This window comes from Strongyloides ratti (assembly GCF_001040885.1).
Source record: "Strongyloides ratti genome assembly S_ratti_ED321, chromosome : 2".
In the NCBI taxonomy this organism is placed as follows: Eukaryota; Metazoa; Nematoda; class Chromadorea; order Rhabditida; family Strongyloididae; genus Strongyloides; species Strongyloides ratti.
In genome coordinates this window covers 610352-632868 of record NC_037308.1, presented here as the reverse complement: position 1 = coordinate 632868, position 22517 = coordinate 610352, and the positions used below count along the sequence as shown (strand labels likewise).

Below are 22517 nucleotides of genomic sequence, written 5' to 3'. Positions count from 1 at the left end.
GCTTGTGATAAGTGATTAAAAAAAGAATTATTAATATTGTTACTTTTTTATTTAGTTCTCAAATATTTTTAAACAAATGATATAATATAAGATTAGTTAGCGAATGTTTCATTTTACAGTAAATAATTGAATTTTTTACATATAAATAAAATAAATTAATAGATTATAAAAATAATAAAGTAATTAATCATTTAATTTTGTTAAAAAAGATATAATATTAAAAGAATAAAAGATATAAAAATAGTATATCATAAAATAAATTGGTATATAAAAACAAAAATTTCACATAAATTCATCTTTTATCTAAATTTTTTATTTTTATCATGGAAACAAAGAATCTAAATGTAAGTTTTCTGATAGCTTTTTAAAAATAAGCTTAAGAGAAACGTTAAAAATCAAAAATATAATAAAGATTATTTTATATTATTCATGGGTGAAAATAAGAAAACTGTTTTTGCTAAAAGAAAGAATAATTGTAGAAAGGCATTGAACAACAATGGTACATTGGTAGAATCTGTAGGAAACCAAAATTTTTTTTGTGGAAATGCTTTCAAAAAAAAGTTATGCGAAAATTGTAGAAGCGTTGAAACAAGAATAACCACAGAAAATTCTTATCATTTCTAATAATATGTGAAAGAGATAATAGCAATTGGTATTGAAAATAGTTAACATTTCAAATAAATGAAGATTATTTTGTCTAATTACAGAAATATTCTATTATAACAATTTTAATCAACTAATCAATTTTTGAAAAATTTTATTTGTACTTAATTTTTAATTTTAAACAATTTACAGTAATATTTTTACAAACAAAAAATAAAATATTTTTTTTATTTAATAAGTTTTTTGCTGCCTTTCATTTGAGGAAGGGGAACTAACATATAAGTACCGAAAATTTTTATAATAATTTCAGCAAATTTTAAAGAACTGTGTTATTGGAAACTATTAGATAATGATAGAGATAATAACCCGTTCTTAAGAAATACAAATAGCTATGAAAATTATTTAGCGAGATAATTTGTGAAATTCAGATATTGGTATAAACATTCTATGATCATATGCTTTAAGAATGCTATCACATACAAAAATATATTGTTCCGTTGTTTGAATTAACATAGCTCTCTGATCTCTCATTTTTCTTACAATTTCAATTGGATATATTGGTTCATTAGCTTCAATTTTACAGGCTGCAGTCTCCATAAGAATTAGAACTCCTGTCCTACCAATACCAGCACTACAATGAACCACCATTGGGTCAACACTTCCATGTCTTGTTTTTCTAACTTCTTCAACAAAATCAAGAAAATGTTTAGAATCTTCAGGAACTCCATGATCTGGCCATGATGTATATTGCATTTGTGAAACTCTTCTTTCTTCTTTTGTTTGACTATCTTTAATAGAAATTTCTCTATAAGAACAATTTGGTGTTTCTCTTTCTTTAATACAAGTTACTATTAATCTTCCATAATCTTGTGAATCATATAATCTTGGCCAATATTGATGACATTTAACTCTACCATTTTCAATAGTTGTTGTTAACATTACAATTGTACTACATGACTGTTCCCATATCATTTGCCAAAAATCTCCACATGTTGTTGGTAGAGGTCCTTGACATGCAATGTAACGATTAATAATACCACTTGATGGAATTTCTATATTTATATGAGAAGCATTAATATAATCTCCAGAAACATTTTTTTGTAATCTAACTCTTGTTTCATCATATGGTAAAATATCACGATACCTTAAATAATATTTATAATTACCATCAAAAAAGAAGAATATTAACATACCTGTTTTTAGAAGTATTATCAGATAATTTTGAATCAAGCATTTTCATTTCTGGGTTAACTCTATATAAAGTTTCAAATTGTTCGACACACACACCATTTCGTAAATTTTCTTGTAATATACGAAGAGATTGTTTTAACATATCTTTTCTAGGAATATTATCAGCTACATGTTTTATTTCTGGAATATTAATAGAAGTAGGTTCTTCGTGTTCTCCATATCTATAGACATTTGGTTTAATATTTAAAATTAATTCTCCAGTAGGTGTATCTTTTGCTGATCTTATAAATCTTACAACTTGATCATGAGTCCAATGAGTAACATCTTCACCATTTATCATAATAACCTTAAACAAAATAATAAAATTAAAAATTACTTAAATGTAGTTAAAATAACATTTATTATCACATGATATTTATATGTAATTTTTTTTTTTTTTATTATATTTTATATTTCGTAACATTAAATGTAAAATCATATTACCATTAACCATAAACATTATGACTCATATATATATATATATATATATAAAGATAAAAATTATATAAAACATCAATTTTTCTAGCAATATTTAATCTCTCTAGCAAAAGAAATTCCAGAATATTGCATTAATTTAAAATAAAATATAATCATTGGTAAGTATATATTTCTATATAAAATATATTAGCATATTATAAGAAAAAAAAACTTTGTTATTAAATTATATAGATTAGTAATGTTAATGTGAAAATGATAAATATTAAATATTGTATATATCATCTTTAGTAATAAAAGGGTTTAGTAATGGTGTAATGATGATATTATTTATATATGCCATGAAATATATATTACAATAAGTGCTTTTATATAAAGTACACTAATTTCATATACATTATATTTTATATATATATATATATAAATATGTAATTTTAAAATAGGATAAAAAAAATAAATAAAAATACAATAATATATTTTATAATATTAAAAAAAAAACTAACCTGATCACCTTCATTGAGTCTTGGATAACATTTATCAGCACTACTGCCACTTGCAACTTTACTAACAATAACAGGATGATCTTGATCAGCTCCACCTTTAACATTAAAACCAAATTTGCCTTGAAGATCCGGTCTCATTCTTATTGTGACAAGATTCTCTTCTGGATTAGCAAAATAATTATTTACAAGAGAACAATTTATAGGCTTAATACCACTATTAGGTGAGCGTCGTTGTGATAATGATGAAATTTGTCTTACAGGACTAGATGAAGATAAATTTTTTGATATTGTTTTATTATTAGTTAAAGTTCCATTTGAAATATTATTGTTATTACTGGCATTACTAGTACCACCATACGATTGATTGTTTGTTGAAGGCAGTCCATTTGACGATGTATATGAGGAATAACTAAAAAGGAAACATTTCAGTTAGACTGTTTTGATGAAAATACTATTTTTAATAAATGAGACAGGCATATAGAGTATATATATTATATAAAAGTTAAAAGATGTGTCAATACAATAATAATAAAAACACAATAATATATACTACAGTGATTAGAAATAAAAAAAAATTTTTTTCTTTTAAACCATTATTTTAAACTTATCTTACCTAAAACTATATAGAAATATATATTTGATAATAGATATAAGATATATTTTAATTTTTAATAATATTGTCATAGATATTTATAATGTTATTAAATATTATATAGTTTTATGTTGAGAAATATATTTTCATGTAAAATATATTATCTACTACACTACACTTTTATCAACTTTTATATATACTCTTGGAAATAAATTTATAAAAAAAAAGAAGAAAATATCTTGGATATAATATATAAACAAAAAAAAAAACTTACCTAGCAACAGAAGATCGTGGTGAATATCCATTCATTTGATTTAAAACAATACCACTTTGTTGTGAAATACGTGGTGAATTTTTGTATGGAGAACCATTAGGTGGATTAGTTGAAGAATTAGTCACACGCGATGGATTATTACTATTTCTTGTTAATGTATGATTAGAAATAGAAGAATTAGATGAATTATTGTTATACATAGCATTATTATTGTGAGAATTGTTTGATGAATAAGATCCTGCTGTTCCATAGGCTGATGATGTACTACTTGTTGTAGATGAAGAATTTGAAGATATATTGGGTCTTTTGTAATTGTTCCCCGTACTAATAGTATTTTGGTGCATTGTTATATTATTGTTTTGACAATTTTTTGTATTTATTGATGAATTGTTTATTGGACTTTTTGAGGAGGATGATGTTGTACTTTTATTTAATGTACTTGGCAATGAAGCGTCATTTCCTGTCTATAATAAATATAAATATTAATTTATTTTACAATAATTTTTAATTTTAATATATTTTTTTTTAGATAATTAAAAATATATTTAAATAATTTTTCTTTTAAATATTATATATTTAACTTATTAAATTAAAAAATATTTTAACTGTAATATTATTATTTAATATTAAATATATAGAAAATGATATATATTATAGTAATATATTTTATAAAAAATTTTCTATCATTTTAAACAAAAAAAGTAAGAGGTATAATATAAGAATATTGTGTGTCAAAAAATTTTTTGAGTAAAATATATTCTAACTTTAAAATATTATATTATATCATGAATTGTTAAAGTATAAATAGTATGGCTAATATAAAATCAAAAGTAATCTAAGAAGATCATTTAAATTATAAAGACTAGCTTAAAACTAAATAAAATTGTATTGTCTTTTAGTTCTAACGATAGGGTCTATCTTTATCTATACATATCCGCTTTCAGTTAACCCAAAAACTTTTAAAGTTTAAAATTTTAAGAACAAGAAATTAGAAATTATACATTTTTAAATAATTAAACTAGTGTTGAAAATAATTAAATTGAAAACTAGTATCAATAATAATAACTTATAATAAAGAGGTGGTAATTATCTGACTAAATTTAAAATATTCAAGAAGTAATACCATTAAAGAAAAAATTTTAGAAAAAAAAAAGATATTATTATAATAAGAATATTTACATATAAAAAAGTACTTTAAAAAAGAAATTGATATTTATAGAAAAAAATTAAAAATATTTATAATATATCCATATCTTCAATGGTACATTAATTCAATTTAATAGATGTTTTTTTTTTCTATATAATTTTTGATACTTAATAATATTAGTTACACATCGAAGATAAATTTAGATAATAATAAAAGATAAAATTGTTTGAGTAAAGGAAAGTTAACTAGTAAATAATATAAAAATATAATAAAAGAAAAATGATGATGTTTGATATGGAATAGAATAATAAAATATAATATTATTATACTACTACCTTTTCTTTTTCAACCTTTGAAATGTCATATGGTAAGGGGATTTTATTATTTGAAATATAGATAATTTTTTTTAAATTATTATTATTATTATTATTTGATAATTCTTTTTCTTTTTTTAATATTTCTTCTTTAACATTAACATTTTTTTCTTCCAATATTTCTTCTTCTTTATAATCATGATTCATAAAATCATTTTTATTTGTAATCTTTTTTAATATTTGTTTTTTTGGACCAACTGAAATTTCAGCTTTTTCTAAGCGTGCTCTAGTTTTTGCAACAATACCTGGTTGTATTGCTTTTCTACTAGTAGCTCTTTTAGTATTTTTAGTATTTTTTTCCATTCTTTCTTTAGAAAGCATCACAAAATCATGAACTTTTTGAGGCATTGTAGCTTTTAAAAAATATGCCGCTGTAGACATTATTTTTACTTTTTTTTTATATTAAATAATATAATAATATTAATACTAGTAAATTAATTAGTACAACGTAATTTATTTTTTTAGAAACACTAAAAGAAATATTTTCTAATAAAATAATATTAAATTAAGAAATAATATATATTGAAAGTAAAATAAAAAAAAAAAATATGGAGAAGAAAAATAATTTTATATATTCCACAATGAATCATAAATATTGGATTTAAGCTATATTGTGAGATGTCATAGTTTTTAAAAGTTAACTTTTGTTAAAGATTGTTTAATAAATAGGTAAAAAAAAAAGACAAAGCCAAGATACAGGTAATTAATAAGTAAATATAAAGAATAATTAGAAATTTAGTATAGTATAAAAGTTATCTAAAATCTTTGCTTTTTTATGAATTAGAAAAACAGTTACAAATATAAAATAAGAGAAAGAAAAATAAAGTAGTATATGTATTTTAAAAGTTAAAAACATATAACAATTGTGTCTTCAACTAAAATGATTGTAAATTTATTTTAAAAAAAAAAGTTTAAATATCAAACAATAAAGTAATACATTTGTAAAACGATTAAATATTTTAAATCTTCTAATTAGTTGTAAAAATATATTTTAAAGTATGAATAAAAAATAATAGTAATTATAGAAACATGTTTTTGTCAATAAGATTTTATAATTAATTTTTAAGCAGATTCATTATTGGAAATAAGGAATATTATTCATATATGATACATATATATATATATATAAAATTTTAACAATTTTAAAAAGAATATAGAAAAATTATTTATAAGTATCTTTACAATTGTGTATTTAGAAATTTTTATTTAATATAACAACATGTTTAGATCAAGAAATATAATTATGTTAAGGTTGTTCATGTTGTTCTTAAAGTTCTATATACAATGTTATGTTAAAGTGGTAGACACTGATAAGCTGTCTTTCATATATTTATAATATGATTTTGTCGAGATTTTATATCTTATATATCTTATTACGGTGGATGTAATATTATAACTTTAAAGGTTGATCAAAGAAAAGATAAGAAAAAGAATTTCAATAAAATTATATAGATTAATTAATTTTTCTATTATTTCATAATATATTAATAGACAATTATTATATAATAAATTTAGAATTGATTTAATAAATTAATTATTTAAGTAATATTATTCTATTATATAATATGATATTATATATGAATATCAATTTTAATTAATAAAACTTACATTAGTTGGTTGTTGATAATATCCATAACTATTACTACCATTTGAGATTCCAGAATCATAGTTTTCATTGTGTTGTGGAACAGTCCAATTACCAGTACAATATGTTATTCCATCTTCATCGTTACCACTAACACCAAAAGTAGTTTCTTTTGGTTGTGAAAGTCTCCTTAAATTACTATCAGGAGTATTTTTGTTATATCGTTGATTCATATTTTGTCGAAGACTTATTTTGTTGTCATCATATATTTGGTGTTTAGTTTGTGTCGTATCAGAATTATTTCCAACCTTTTGATTTCTTATTGGACTATAATGACTTTTTGAATTTGTTATTTTTCTGTCTAATGTATTACTCGGTGATGGGGCAACACTTTCACTAAAAAAAAGAAATAAAAATTTTATGAATTTGATAAACAAATTATTTTTTTTTTATTTTTAAAAACATCAAATTATTTGTAATAGCATTAAAAATGAAATAATTTCTTTTTTTTTCAATATCCATTAAAATTATTCAAAAAAAAAAATCTTATGAATGACATAACATTGTTTAAGAAGTAATTAGATAAGTGAATAATATTTAACATATTAAGCTGAGTAGGAAAAATAAATTATATATATCGTCTTTTCTTTATTTTAACACAATTATTGGTTAATGACAAATACTGTTTATTTAAAAAGAAATTACATTTATATGAGGGAAATAGATGTTTGAATTATAAAATTAGAATCAAGTTTTTGTATGTTTCTAAAGTATTTTAAAGTAAAAAATGATTAGAATCATGTATGATATTAATAATATAAAATTAATAATCATAAATAATTTAACCATATATTTTTTCTAAATTTAATACCACAATCTATGTCAATTTATATAAATTATTTTTTTAAATTTCTAATCAATTCTAAAAATAGGCAATATTTAACAATAAAATGAGTGAAAAATATAGTTATATCAATAATCAACCTTATATACATGTCGTCGATAAAATATGTGTGAAGCAAGTTTTATTTATTTAGTACCTCTATATAATATATGATTTGTTATATTAACTCAATTGTTGATTATTTGTAGTTTGAATGATAGACAGTGAACAGTAAAGTGGTATAAATTGATTATTGTTAACTTTTACAAATATATAAGTGTTATAAAAATAAATATATAAATGTCATTAGAGAATTAATTACAAAAATAATCTTTTTTTTATCCATTTTTTTAAGTATAAAATAAAAAAAAAAATAGTAAGTTTTTAAACTTATGATAAAAAATATTTAAAAAAAATTTTAATTGGATTATTTACTCTAAGGATAGAAAGTTAGATAACAAAATTAAAGTTTTAGAAAAGCCAACATTTTCTAATACAATTATAATTGTGATAGGAAAAATTATTAAATATTTATAATTAACTGATATAAATAATGTAAATAATTCTAATTAAAAAAAATAGAAAATTTTACTTTTTTTTTTAAAATATAAACAAATAATGCATAAATTTTCATATTTAATTAGAAATAAAGAAAAATTAAATTAAATTAATAATAAATTTCTTACGCCTACATATAAAATTGCATAAATATGTTAATAACAGAAAGAAAAAAAAAACTATAGATAAATTGGTGGATTAATTTAAAAAATATTTACAACAAGTAAATTTACCATCTTCTTCTGACAATTCCATTTTTCATGTTTGTTGTCATTGTTTTATATATATTACAAGAATAAGGTTTTGGAGGTTTACTAACTATTCTCGTAGTTCCATAAATAGAACTTTGTTTTAACAAATTTTCCTCATATTTATTTTTATCATCATTGCACTTTCCTGTTTCCGGTTTAACGCCATAAAGTGAAGAGACCCAAGGGCCAATAGCGTATTTTAACATAGAAATTGTATAAAATATCTTTTAAAAATTAAAAATAATAAAAGATCTATCAAATAAATAAATAAATAATATTGAGGATGTTAAATTTTTAAAGTACCCTATAAATTTTGAAAAACCACTTGTGAAAAGAAAATAAAAAAAAGCGAAAAATATTTTTACTTATATCTCTTTTAATTTTATTGTGGTTGTTTTTAATACATACACAATAAAATATAAAGAATCTTAAAGATAAACTTATTATTTTACTAAAGACTTTTTTTTTTTTAATATAATTGAGATAAAGAAAATGATTATTATAATATAATATAATCTGCTTTTGAAGTCAAAGATAGAATAAAAATGAAGTATTTTTGTTTCGAAATAGTGACTTTTTAAATGATTGATATATCTTTCAAGATAAAAAGTTAAATAAAATGCGCTAACACTATTGAAAGAACAGGAACAGATTAAAAATTTTGATATTTGTGCCAATCAATTAGTTTTATAAAAATTCATCTATGAGGTAATATAGGCAAAATTTTAAAGTTATTTAATCTAATATTACATTATATATTATTTAACATTAAAAGTTGCTATTAAAAATTCTGATTTAAAATATTTACTTTAAAACTTGCAATAAATATTGATAGGAAAATTTAATTATTGCCAAAATATATCATTAATCTTATATTGATTAAAAATTAATCATACATAAAATATATATTTTTTTGATTATATTTTAATTTACTTTTTAAAAAATAAAGAAATATAAAATATAATATTTTTTGAGTTTAAAAATAATACATAAGCAAACAATATTTTTATATCTTTATCACTACAACTATACAACTGAATTGTTAAGAAATTTTTATTTTCTTAATACATTTTCATAGGACATATATATATTTTTATAATGATGTAAAAGGAAATTGTAGATAGAAAGATTAAATATTTAATAGTAATTGGATAAAAAGGATAATAAAAAGATGATAACAATGATAAGATATTTCTAAAAAGATTTTAAAAAGTTCTAAGCCCCTTAAAGTTTAAGAATATGTTATATAAGATAAAAATAAAACATAATTTTAAGTGTTTTAAACTATTTAAGCTTTACACTCACAAATAACAAGAATTTTGATAAAGAAAATTAAACATAAAATTATGTTAATTTTGATAATATTGTACTAAGAAATAATCTTAAAGTTTAATATTAAACATATGTTTCATATTAATTTTTATATTAAACACTATATATGGAAATAAAATAAAACAATTGTATCATTTTATCAAAATATTTTTTCATTACACATAAATACAATACTATTTTTCATTAAATTAAATGAAAAAAAAAATTTACCTTAATGGATATATAAATGAATTTATCAAATATATATTTTTCTTCATATTTCTTGGATCATTATCTTTTATTTTTGTATTATTTGTAAAATTACCACTAATACGTGGAGTATATTCAGAATTAATTATATAATTTCTTCTTAAATATATAGGAGGTTTAGAAGGAGATGTTTTAGAATCATCAATATTTAATATAGATGAAGAATTAATATTTCCATTCTTAAGTCTTGCTCTAGGTAATGTACAATAAGTACCAGGAGATATTGGTAAATATACATACTTTTCAGTTGGTAAATTTTTTTGATGAAACATGAAAAAATTTAATAATGTATACTAAAAAAAATATGTACACATATATATATATAATTAATTATAATAAAATATCTAATCTTAAATAAATTTATATAAAAGTACTGATTATTATCTAATTTGTATTGTTTAAAGTAATTCATGTTTATAATTAACTATAAGGTAATATATTTTATATAATGAAATTTTAAATGATTTATATGTTTAGATATATAAAAATACCATACAATGTAATTTGTATGACCATTTTAATTAAAAACAATAATTATATATATATATTTTATATATACATTCTTTCGCAAAAATATTTTACCTATTATCTAACCAAAAATTGACGATAAAGTTGTTAGAAAAAAAAAAGATAGAAAAATGCATTAAAGGAATGTAAAAATAAGTTCATATGATAAAATAATTGTAAATATACTATATATTTTTAACAGAATAATAAGAGTAAAAAAAATAAATTAACTTAGAAGTTATTTAAGTCAACTAATTTTTCCCATTTAAAGGTGAATAAATAAAAGAGACAGAGTAAAAGAAATATTTAAACATTTTTATGATAATGATCAGCTATAAAATGTTAATGGCGTTAAAAGACAAAAGTAGGAAAATATGAAAATAAAAATACTTTTTTTTTTTAATTGAATATACATAGGAAGGTTATATATCTTGTAAATTTTATAGATTATTTAATTATGGATATTGAAAAATATTTTTAAACAAGTTTTGTTTTTATTTTTTTTTTACTTTTAAATGATAATTTTAATAATTTTTTTTTACAGATATATTACATATCATAAACAAATACAACAAGTCTTATATTACATTTGCAAAAAAAAGCTAAATCACCCTACCTTTTTGTAATTTTTTTATAATTTAATCCATCAAATTCATCTATTTTTCGATGATTCAAAATTCGAAGATGATTTTTCTCTACATAATCATCTCTCACTTCTATATTACTTTTATTTGATTCTAATTTTGGTATTAATCTATGAAAAAAAGATGTTATACTAGAATTAGAAGTAGATGATCCATTATTATTAATTCGTAAACTTTTGTTAAGTGTAAAATTTTTTCTTAATAAATTTTGTTTTCTTTTCCAATGTCCAGATGGAAATATTTTTGCTACCCATGATGTATGTGAGGTAATTGAATTTCTTACACTTTCATTTGACATACATTCATCTTCATATTTTTTAAAACTAAAACATATTTAAAAGCACAAAAAGCTAAGGGAAACAAAAATACATGACATAAATATATTAAAAAATATTATATATATATATTTTTTTTTTAATTTTATTTTTTTTTATATGTGTATATAATTTTCTAAATAAAAAAAAAACTTACTTGTATATACCATTATTGCTTTTTAAGGTATATTCACCCCTATCAGCATCATCAAATGTTGTCTCTAAATTATTAAACTCCCTTTCAGTAATTTGTTCTAAATTATTTTGTTGACTTGTAGAACCACAACTACGTGTACCAATACCAGTAATAGTTGCTCTACTAAAATTATTTCTTGAATTTGCTCTCATGAAAGCTCTTTCAACTCTGGCTCTCCTTTTCATCTCTTCCATTGTTTGAAATTCTGTCCTACCACTATAAAAATTTATTTTTTACAAAAATTATTTAAAAAAAAAAATACCTATAACGATATCTAGAACCAAGAGAAAATATACTTTTTGGTGGGGGTATTGGAGGAGCTATTAATCGGAAAAATGTATGATGCTCTATACAACTTTTCCACAATAATTTACATGATTGAGATGTAATAACATGAAAACAAAATACTTTATCCTCTTCTTCATTTAATTCATTTAAAATTCTTATTACAACATTAAATATTTTCTTTTTAAACGTTAATTTCATTATACTACACCAAGGATATGCATTTATTTTTTGTGCATTTTGAAATAAACAAATACCATAAGAGTTAACACCAACTAGCAATTGAATACCATCATCAATATTAGCTTCATATAAATCTACACCATACATATCTAATCTTTTAGCATGATCCAAAAAATTGTATTCAGCAGCTGCAGGTGTCTGCCCAGAATGAAGTTTATGAAGTTCTTTTATTTGTTTTGTTAATTCATAAGATTGATTTGGAATTATTTTAAAATTTTCAACATAATCATTATCAGGTTCACTAGAATTATAATCACCTATTTCTGATTGAATAGCATATGAGGCAAGAAGAGCAGCTGATGACTCAGGACATATTAATCTTCCTTCTATTAAATCTCGTTTAACTTGTAAAAAGAAATGATATCTTGTATATTCTTCAGCTAATTTACTAGGATCAGAAACATAAAATTTTACACGAAAATATAAATTAAATGGAGAACAGACCATTTGTTTTTTTATTGATTTTTGGGGATCAAGCCATCTCATTCGTGGATGTTCTGCCTGTGAATCAAGAAATGATAAAAATTGTAAACCAAAAAAATCTCTTTCAACTAATTCTAAATGTTCAAAAACTTTATCTAACATTTCTTGTCCTATTGCTCCTCTCTAAAATTTATAAAAAAAAAAAAAATTAATTTTTAATAATAATAATTTAATATATTTACCCCAACCGTAAAAGTTCTTTCTGTATCATCGAGAAAATATATTGTACAATTTAGTGTTTGTTTAGAGTTAGATGAATTTTGTAATATATCAGGATTTAGTCCTTCTGAATGTCTAACATTATAAGATCCTGTACCAAATCGCATTTCTTTGATTTTATATATCCTAATAATATTAAAAAAAAATTATATATAATTATTTATTAAAAAAAGAAATAATATTAACAAAAACATTTATCAATTAAAACGAAATTATTCTTTAAAATTTTTAATAAATTTTTTTTTTTAAATATATACATATATATAATCTATATAAATATATATATATATATTTATTGATAAGACAGAAACATTGAATATAAAATTATTTTCATCAATATATTCTTTATCTAAAAATTAGCCAGAAGATAAAAAGCCTCTGACATCAATGTGGATATAAAATTGTCACATTATTTGTGTAATGACCTCTTTCCATCTACTTCTTCTACCTTAAAATTATAGTTTGATAGATGTAAAGTAATTGATATTTTTGTAATATATAATAAATAAGAAAAGTAATAAGATTTGATTGAATTTTAAAATTTTATAAAAATGATAATAAAGGTAAAAGAAATATATTAATAAATTTATAACTTTTTAATAATAATATAATTAAGTTGAAAATAACTTTATATATATAATATAAGTTTGTAAATTTAAAATAATTTTATATTATTAAAAATGTTTTACCAATAAAGCATTAAAAAATAAAACCCTTAATTATACAAGTAAACTAAGAATTATATTTTACATATATTTTAATACTATTCTTAATTTTATACGATTCAAGTTTCAAAAAGTACCATATATACTACTTTGGTATGATAAATGATGAATTTGATAAATAAGTTTAAAGAAGATATTGTCAAGTGGAAAGTTTGAGAATGAAAAGTTTTTAAATTTTGCACTAGAAATGATTAGATAAACAGAAATTTAAATTAGAAAAATATTATTTTGTAAAATGTATATAGAAATATTTTATAAATAACAAAAAAAAAAAAAAAGAAAGCATAAACAATACCTTTATAATATATATAAATAGAGAATTTATAATAACGATTAGGTTAAATTAAAGTAAAATAGCCATAGAGAGAATTAAAAAGTTTGAAGACTAGAAAGAATAATAGACTTCCTTTAAAATACTACTTTATGCTTTATAGCATCAACAATAAAATACATATAAATATATATATATACATTTACAATTTATTATATACTTTATATGGAAAAAAAAAAAGTAATCGCAAAAACGTTTTTAAAATAATAAATAGACTTTAAAATTAATTTAAAAAAAAAAAAGAAAGATATATAATGTATATAGTAAAATTAATTTACAAATTGTATTAAATAATAAAAAAAAAAAACTATATCGTAATTTAATTTTTTTTTCACAAATATTTTTATAAATAATAAAATTTAAATAACTTTATTAAAAAAAAAACAACAACTATATAATTAAGAGTAAGAAAAATCTACTAAAAGTTAGTTTTTTTTTTTTACTATAATTTGAGGAATTAAATATTATTATTATGGTATACATGAGTTCTTTATTCATTTAACACATTAAAGGTCATATGGTAAGGATCAAAAGAAAATTTCACAGTTTAGTTGATTAATGTATCAACCATTTTTAGTCTTTTCATCATATTCATTTATATTGTTTTTAGGTAAAAAAAAAAAAAGTTGTGACATAAGCTAACAGATGGTGAAAAATATGTATGGTTGCGTACTTTTGGTAAAAGTCATGTTACTTTTTCAAAATATAAACATCTTTTATATTGTATATTTAAATGTTATACTAAATTTTTAAAATCCAATGGGATTTAGAGTATAATTTTAAAAGTATCAATTATATTGAAAATAAGATTAAAAAAAAAAGTTATAAATGATAAATGTAAAAAAAAAAAAAATTTTATAGATAAAATTGTTAGTATTTTAATATATTATTATAGTACATTAAAAAAAATTATTTTTAAATTTAGGTGAATGATTTTAAATTTATATATTTTAAAAGATTTAAATTAAATTATTTATTATAAAATAATTTCCATAAATTTAAGTTAATATATAAAATAATAAAAATAAACGAGTAGCTGTTTAATGTCGACATGATAAACTTCGTAATAAATATTAATAATAAACTATGTTTAGATATATATTAATAATGTTAATAATTCATGGATTGTAATGATAATGATAGATGGCAAATATGATTCATTGAATATGAATAATATTAACTAGTTAACACTAGGAGAAGGAAATTAAAGAACAATTATACGATATATGAGGTTATATTTTGGGGATGTTGGTATGATGCTAATTGTATTGAATAAGTGATTAGATAGGTTAAATATTGTTAAAATAATATTTTTACAACCAGATTTAAAATAAATATTTATTCTTTTGTCATATTATATATGGAAAATTATAATTGTAGTGTCAAAATGTGAAATATTTTAACAATACATTAGTAAACATCATACTTACTTTTTAATAAGTGATTTTTAATATTATCTTTCAAAAAATATGAAAATAATATATATAATTAAATAAAAAAAAATTTATCTTTAATATATTAGAATTTAAAAAAAAATTAAACATAAGATTTTGTATTTTATTTAAAAAAAATAATATATATATATATAGAATTAGAAAATATGTTAGTGGTTTATTGTTAAGAATGATGAATTGTAAATATTAAATATTTTATTGTATATGATACGGAAATAGAATAGAGTATCTTATGATATTATAAAATAATAAACTATAAATCCAACCAAACTATTACATGTTTTATCAAAAAACTATTTCTGATAATATTAAATGTTCATAGTTAAGTAGAATATTAGAAGGCATAAAATGGTAAAGTTACTAAATAATGTAACATATAACTTTTCTTATATTATATAATTAAAGCTAAAAAGGATAAGGAAATACTATGATTGATATTAATATAATCTATGATTAGATACAATCAAAAATAATAAAATAAAATGGATTAATATTTTGAGTTGAAATATGATATAGTGATAATAAAATTAATAGGATAAAGTTTCAATAATTATGATAATAAAGTAAATAAAAATTTATCTTTAGTTGAATAAAGAAGTTGATAGTGATTTATTAATATTACTTTTTAATTTAATACTGTCGCCTGTTTTTATTATATATAAATAAAAAAGAATGCTTTATAAGTTTTTATTGTTAATACAACACCACACCACACCTGTCTTGTACTTATTTAGTTTTCTTTTAAAGAAGATACTTATAATGTTAGAAAAAAGTAATCCTTCTTAGACATGCTAAATTATTAATTATAAAAGATGTTCATCTTTATATATCAGATTGGCATAGGCGCATATATGTACATATATATATATATATATAACAAGTCAATCTATAAATATTCTCATTTATAAATATGTAAGATAAGTTATTAAATAAAGCCTGTTGATCACTATTTGTATATTGTAATAACAAATTATTTATAGATAGTAGAAATAAAAAAAAAAAAAGTTAAGAAATGTTTGGTGTAAAAACAGGTGAAATAATTTAAAGGAAATCATAATTAAATCTGGTGATTAAATATATAAAGATTGATAATTTAACATTGTTTTGATCAAAATAATAAGATTAAAAATTAATGGAAAAAGTTTATTTTATTGTAATATTAAAACTGTATATCTTCATAAAAATAAACTATAAACAAATGTTAGAGTTAAAAAGTTTGTAATTGATAAGCTAAAAGAGCAGATGTATTAAAAATGTAATGAAATTAAAAGTAGAATAATAGCTAAATAACTTATTATTACTTTAACCCAATAAATGATCTTTTTAAAATCGGAGAAATTTTTAAAAGTTTATTATTTCTTTTAACAAAGTTTTATAAAGTAAATAAACTAGTACATTTAAAGATTAGGCGATTGTTAAATTAACCTTCAAAATTTAGTAAAAATTAAATTAAGTTATGTGTATTTAAAATGGCAAAATTTTTTTAAAACTAGTTATAATGTAACTAAGGCAGTCTATCTTGGTTTTGTCAATTAATGGCCTAAAGATTAGTATTTATTTGTATCATTTTTCTATTCATCATAACTTTCTTTTCTTTCACCTTTGTTGTATTTTATTTTCATAGAATCAAGAAATAGTATTTCTAATATAAATACATTTTTTTTTTAAAAATTGTTTTCATATTAATAATTCTTCTTTTATAAACCACTATTTTTCAAATCATTCTTTAAAAAAATTTTTTTTTAATGATTTAAAAATTATATGTCAAAATTGATTTTAAATTAGAATTTTAATATTATTATTTTTAAAAAAGTTATTAAGATATTTAAAACAAGATTCAATTTTTACTGCTACAAATATGAAGTATTTTTAAAATTTATTTTTCTACCTTCTGAATTTAGATTTATATTTTATATTGTTTTAAAGATTTGGCTTAAAAGAGATTTCTTATCTTATGATTTCAAAGATTTCAATTAAATAAATTTGTTTTTACTTAATTATTAAAAGTTTTTTTTTTACGTAATTGTATCGTTTTTAAAAATAACTATAATCAACACATTTTTCTGTGTTCATAAAATCATACCTATTTAAAGATGAAATTTTTTTTTTAAATAAAAGAAAATTTTATTAGCTTAAATTTTGCTAACATATATAGAGAAAAGATAATAACTTAACATTCATCATTTCCGGGGATGTCAAACTTTTCGGTGAAATTTTCGACTTTGTTAGCAACATTAGTAATATCATTTTTAAAATCTTCGTTAGTAGAAATAAATTCTTTAAAATCTTTCATTGTCTTTCCTGCAACTGATTGATATTTTATGTATACTTTAATAGCTTCATCAATAAGATTAGCAACAACAATAAAATCTTCCTCATTAAAACCACGAGAAGTTAAAGCTGGAGTGCCAAGTCTAATACCTCCTGGTCTAAATGCACTTTGATCACCTGGGCAAGTATTTTTGTTACAAGCAATATGAGCCATATCAAGAATTGTTTCAATACGTGCACCTTCAAGATTTTTTGGACGTAAATCTACAAGACATAAATGATTATCAGTTCCACCAGTTACAAGATCATAACCAAGTTCCATCAATCTATTTGCAAGAGCTTTTGAATTTTTAATCACTTGTTTAGAGTAATCAACAAATTCTTGAGACAAACATTGTTTTAAAGCAACAGCAATACCAGCAATAGTATGATTATGTGGACCACCTTGAAGACCTGGGAAAACTGCAGAATCAATTTTTGGTCCTATATCATACATAACTTCAACTCCTTTTGCATTGACAGAACGAATTCCTTTACGATAAAATATTAAGGCACCTCTGGGTCCACGTAGTGATTTGTGTGTTGTTGTTGTTACAATATCAGCATATTCAAAAGGTGATGGAATCAATCCAGCAGCCACAAGTCCAGAAATATGAGCCATATCAGCCATTAAATAAGCTCCAACTTTATCACAGATTTTTCTAAAACGTGGATAATCAAGATGTCTGGCATAACAACTAATTCCTAAAATTAAATTATTTAATTTAAAAAAAAAAATTAATTAACTACCAGCTACAATAATTTTTGGTCTAAAAAGTAAAGCATTTTCTTCAAGTCTATCATAATCAATTAATCCTGTCTTAGGATTAACCTTATATGGTAGTGATTGGAAAAAACTTGAAGTTGCAGAAACTTTTTTTGCAGGAGTATAAAAACCATGGGAAAGATGTCCACCATCAGGTAAATCTAATCCCATAATTCTTTCATTAGGTTGCAAAAGTCCTGTATAAACGGCAAGATTTGCTGGAGCTCCAGATAATGCCTGAACATTAACACCCCATTTTTCTGGATCACAACCAAAAACTTTTAAAGCACGAGTTTGACAAAGAATCTCCATTTTATCAATAAATTCATTACCACCATAATATCTTGCTCCAGGATATCCTTCTGAATATTTATTTGACATAGCTGATCCTAAAGCATCATAAACAGATTTTGTGGTAAAATTTTCAGAAGCAATTAATTCAAGACCACGACGTTGACGTTTTTTTTCCTATTATTTAATTTATAATAATAATAATGTGCTAAAACTCACATTTTTCATAATTTCAAAAGCTTCTTCATCAACAATTTTAATGGAATCTTTTAGCATGTTTTGTCCTTCATAATGATATCTTTCAACAGGAATTAATGGTGTAAAAACTTTACCGCAATCAGTCATTTTTGAAAAATTATTCTAAAAAAAAACCATAAAATTTATTTTGTTAAAAGAATAAATTAAAAATAAACTGGATAGAAACAACATTAAATACCTTAATTAATATAGAATGATTCTTTAAACTAAGCATTCCCACTTTTGTAATTGATTTTAACATTGTACCATATATTTTTTATTGTTTTAATAATAATAATAATATAAGATAGTCAAAACTTAGAAAAATTAATTTACTTCTACTTAATAAATGTCAATATATTATATCGTTTCAAGGAAATTTTATTAAAATGATTAACAGAAAGAAGAATATTTTATTCTATAAACTAGAAGCATGATAATATTGTATAATATGTCAAGTATTATAAAAATTAAAACTAGGTAAGACAGTTAGGTTACTATAAATTGATAAACAACATCACTAAATTTAGTATTCTAAATATTATAATATCATGATAAGAATGTTTTCAACAAGTAATATTATTAATATATGTAATTGTTTTAAATCAAAAAAATGTAAAGAATTGTCCAACAAATGACACTTCAGGAGAATATGCCTTGAATACATCCAAATAAATTTTGGTTATTTTATACATTTAAAAACTACTCATAAGAATTTTCCGTACCAAAAAAAATCATAAATAATATAACAAATTAAAATTAAAACATTGATAGCAGAATGATAAGATATTACAAATATTTAATTTATAAAAAAAAAAACCGTTTCACATGTTATAAGTTAAGTATATATATATCTAAATATTTCATATGAACTATAAATGTCGTTTTTTCTAATTAAGGTAAACTTTTAATGTATATATATATACATAAGCATTTATTCAGCAACTAACATTAAATTTAATATAATATCAAATATAATTATAAATAAAAAATAATTTTAATGATTCCAATACACTTTTTAACATTAAAAATAAATTAGTACTTCTTCATAACTATTTATTACTATGTTTATATTATTCAATTATTAGAAAAAATATATTTAGTTAGAATTTAATTAAAAAAATTTTTTCATTATAATTTAGTGTTTTTATTTTTTATTTATTAATACTTAATAAAAAAAATTAAAAAACATAATTTAAATTTAAAAAATTACAATAGACTTTTAATTTTTATGTAATAAAAATGTTATTGTAATTTATAAATTCTAAAATTTCTTGTGATTTTTATTCATAATTATCAAATTGATTAGGCATAGTCTAATATAGAAGAACAAACTTGACAACTAATAAATAAAAATTATATAGTTAAATATTAGATGATAAACTTTTTTTATAACGTGTTTTAAAGTAAAAAATTTTCATTGCAAAATGAAGACAAAATGTATAGTACATTTTTGTGTTGTAATTATTAAAGCAGATATTTTCTTTATTATGCCTAAACTACAATTTTATGTAAAAATATTTTAAAGTTATTATTACCATTTTTAATTACACGAAAGAAACACTTTTTCTCAAAAAAAAACAAAAGAATTATTTTAATAGATTTTTAGATAATACATTTGTATCGAGAAAACTTTATCCGATTGAATCCTTATACTTTTATTCTTTTGTTGTTAAATATATATTTTTCTTAGCCTAATTTTTTTATAAGATTTTTCAAAGTTATTTAATTACAATTAATATATTAGTTAATAATATTATACAAGAATTTTTAAGCTTTTTGGCATAGTCACAATTGATATATTTACATTTGGTGTATTTATAATTGGTACATTTACAATTTGGTAATCGTAAGATAAGGGTTTTGTTAAAATTTTAAGTTTATCAAATGTATACTTATTATCATTGCAGAGAGTACAATGTTTAGGTGTCTTAGCAGTATTTTGGAAATTAGAGTGTATAGAATGAAAGTTGTTTTCATAATAATGTTGTCTAATGTTTCTAATTTGTTTTTTTTTTATAAATTGTATTATCAACGGTACTATATCACAAATCTTGAAATATTACATCGTATATTCTTAGTATTTCATTTGTTAACAATGATTTTTCTAGTGTCAATTCCACAACTTTCAATGGCTTTGTTTATGATTTCTTTTCAATTGAAGTGAATATAATGACAAACCAATCCTTGAAGATTTTTTTAAATTTTGTCATATATTGTGCCACAAACTTTTTTTTTATTTATTTTTAGAACCCGTTTCAAATTTTTTTAACAAAGAGAATGCACCTTTTAGAAACATAAGCATTTCATAATCCATTTTGTGATTTAATCATCTTCTTAAGTTTATTATCAATCATTTAAAATAAATGATAAAAATCAAAAATTAAAGAATATTTTTAATTATGAAAATAATTGACTAAATATATATTAAATCATTGAAAAAAATTTTTTTGGAGTTATTTACTTTTCTTAAACTTTCATTCTCATCTCATAATCATAACATTGTATCTTATTATGTTGATTATTTTTCTTTCTACATAGAAATAATAATTTTAACATAAATTAATAGACTTAGGTTTTAACTTTTTTTTTAGTTTTTTCAAAAGCCTTCATCACAATATTTGTACAAATTCTAAAATGTCAGTTATTTTCATGGAATCTGAAAATTATATATATTAAAAAATTATTGGAAAAAAATTACGTTAAAATAGGTGAATTAATTAAAAGCTAACATTTTATTATGATTTTCTAGGACTTGGAAAGTAAGTAATACAAAATTGTGAAGCCAATACTACATTAATAACTAAAATTACAAAATAAAATATTATAAAAAATATAATGTAAACATATTACAAAAAAAAATGTTAACTAAATAAGTTAGATGATTTAATCTGAAATAATAAATTAATGAAACTTTTTATATACTATTACTATGCAAATTGTATCCATGAAAGCTATTTTTTCTTACTTAAAGGGTTAAAAAATATTATTACAAGAATTATATTAAAAGAATTAAATATGTTATGATATATTAAAGTAATTTTATTGTAAAAATTTTTTATATATACAAATTGATATTCTAAAAATCACCAAATATTAGAAAACTATAAATTTTTTTTATCAGAAGCTTCTCAAAAAAACATAATAACTATTGTATATAACTTATTTTTTAACAAAAAAAAAATGAAGTTATTTGATGAATTATATACTGTATAAAAAATGTTAATTGTTTTTTGGTTACTATTATATAAAAAAAATTTATCAATATATTTGAAAGGTATATTTAATAATCTTAAATATAATATATAAGTAATTTATTCCATATTGAAAATTATTATGATATGTTGTTGAAAACAGTCTTAACCATAAAATAAAAATCCATTAACAAGAAAAAGAAACAAATGATATATAAAATATTTGATGGAATTTAAAATCATATATACTTTATGTAAATCTAATTTTTTAAAGAACAAAACAAATTGCAAAACACTTACAT

General features: G+C 20.2%; 2 protein-coding genes across 2 annotated transcripts; both read right to left on the bottom strand.

The window, feature by feature from the left end:
* Positions 1–1005: 1005 nt before the first annotated feature.
* On the bottom strand, positions 1006–13014 carry SRAE_2000017300 (Protein-tyrosine phosphatase, receptor/non-receptor type domain and FERM domain and Protein-tyrosine/Dual specificity phosphatase domain and PDZ domain and Protein-tyrosine phosphatase, catalytic domain and Pleckstrin homology-like domain and FERM/acyl-CoA-binding protein, 3-helical bundle domain and FERM adjacent (FA) domain and FERM, N-terminal domain and FERM, C-terminal PH-like domain and FERM central domain and Band 4.1 domain and Band 4.1 family-containing protein; the record flags this gene model as incomplete). Its single annotated transcript, XM_024650969.1, has 9 exons — positions 1006–1747; positions 1797–2140; positions 2772–3180; positions 3638–4101; positions 6767–7139; positions 11140–11490; positions 11639–11893; positions 11940–12811; positions 12871–13014. 9 exons carry the CDS (start codon positions 13012–13014, stop codon positions 1006–1008), a joined length of 3954 nt encoding a protein of 1317 aa, XP_024504693.1.
* A 4573-nt stretch (positions 13015–17587) lies between these two features.
* Positions 17588–19283, bottom strand: SRAE_2000017200 (Serine hydroxymethyltransferase, cytosolic; the record flags this gene model as incomplete). The annotated part of the gene is made up of 4 exons (XM_024650968.1): positions 17588–18432; positions 18478–18961; positions 19004–19144; positions 19221–19283. 4 exons carry the CDS (start codon positions 19281–19283, stop codon positions 17588–17590), a joined length of 1533 nt encoding a protein of 510 aa, XP_024504692.1.
* Between the last annotated feature and the right edge of the window lie 3234 nt (positions 19284–22517).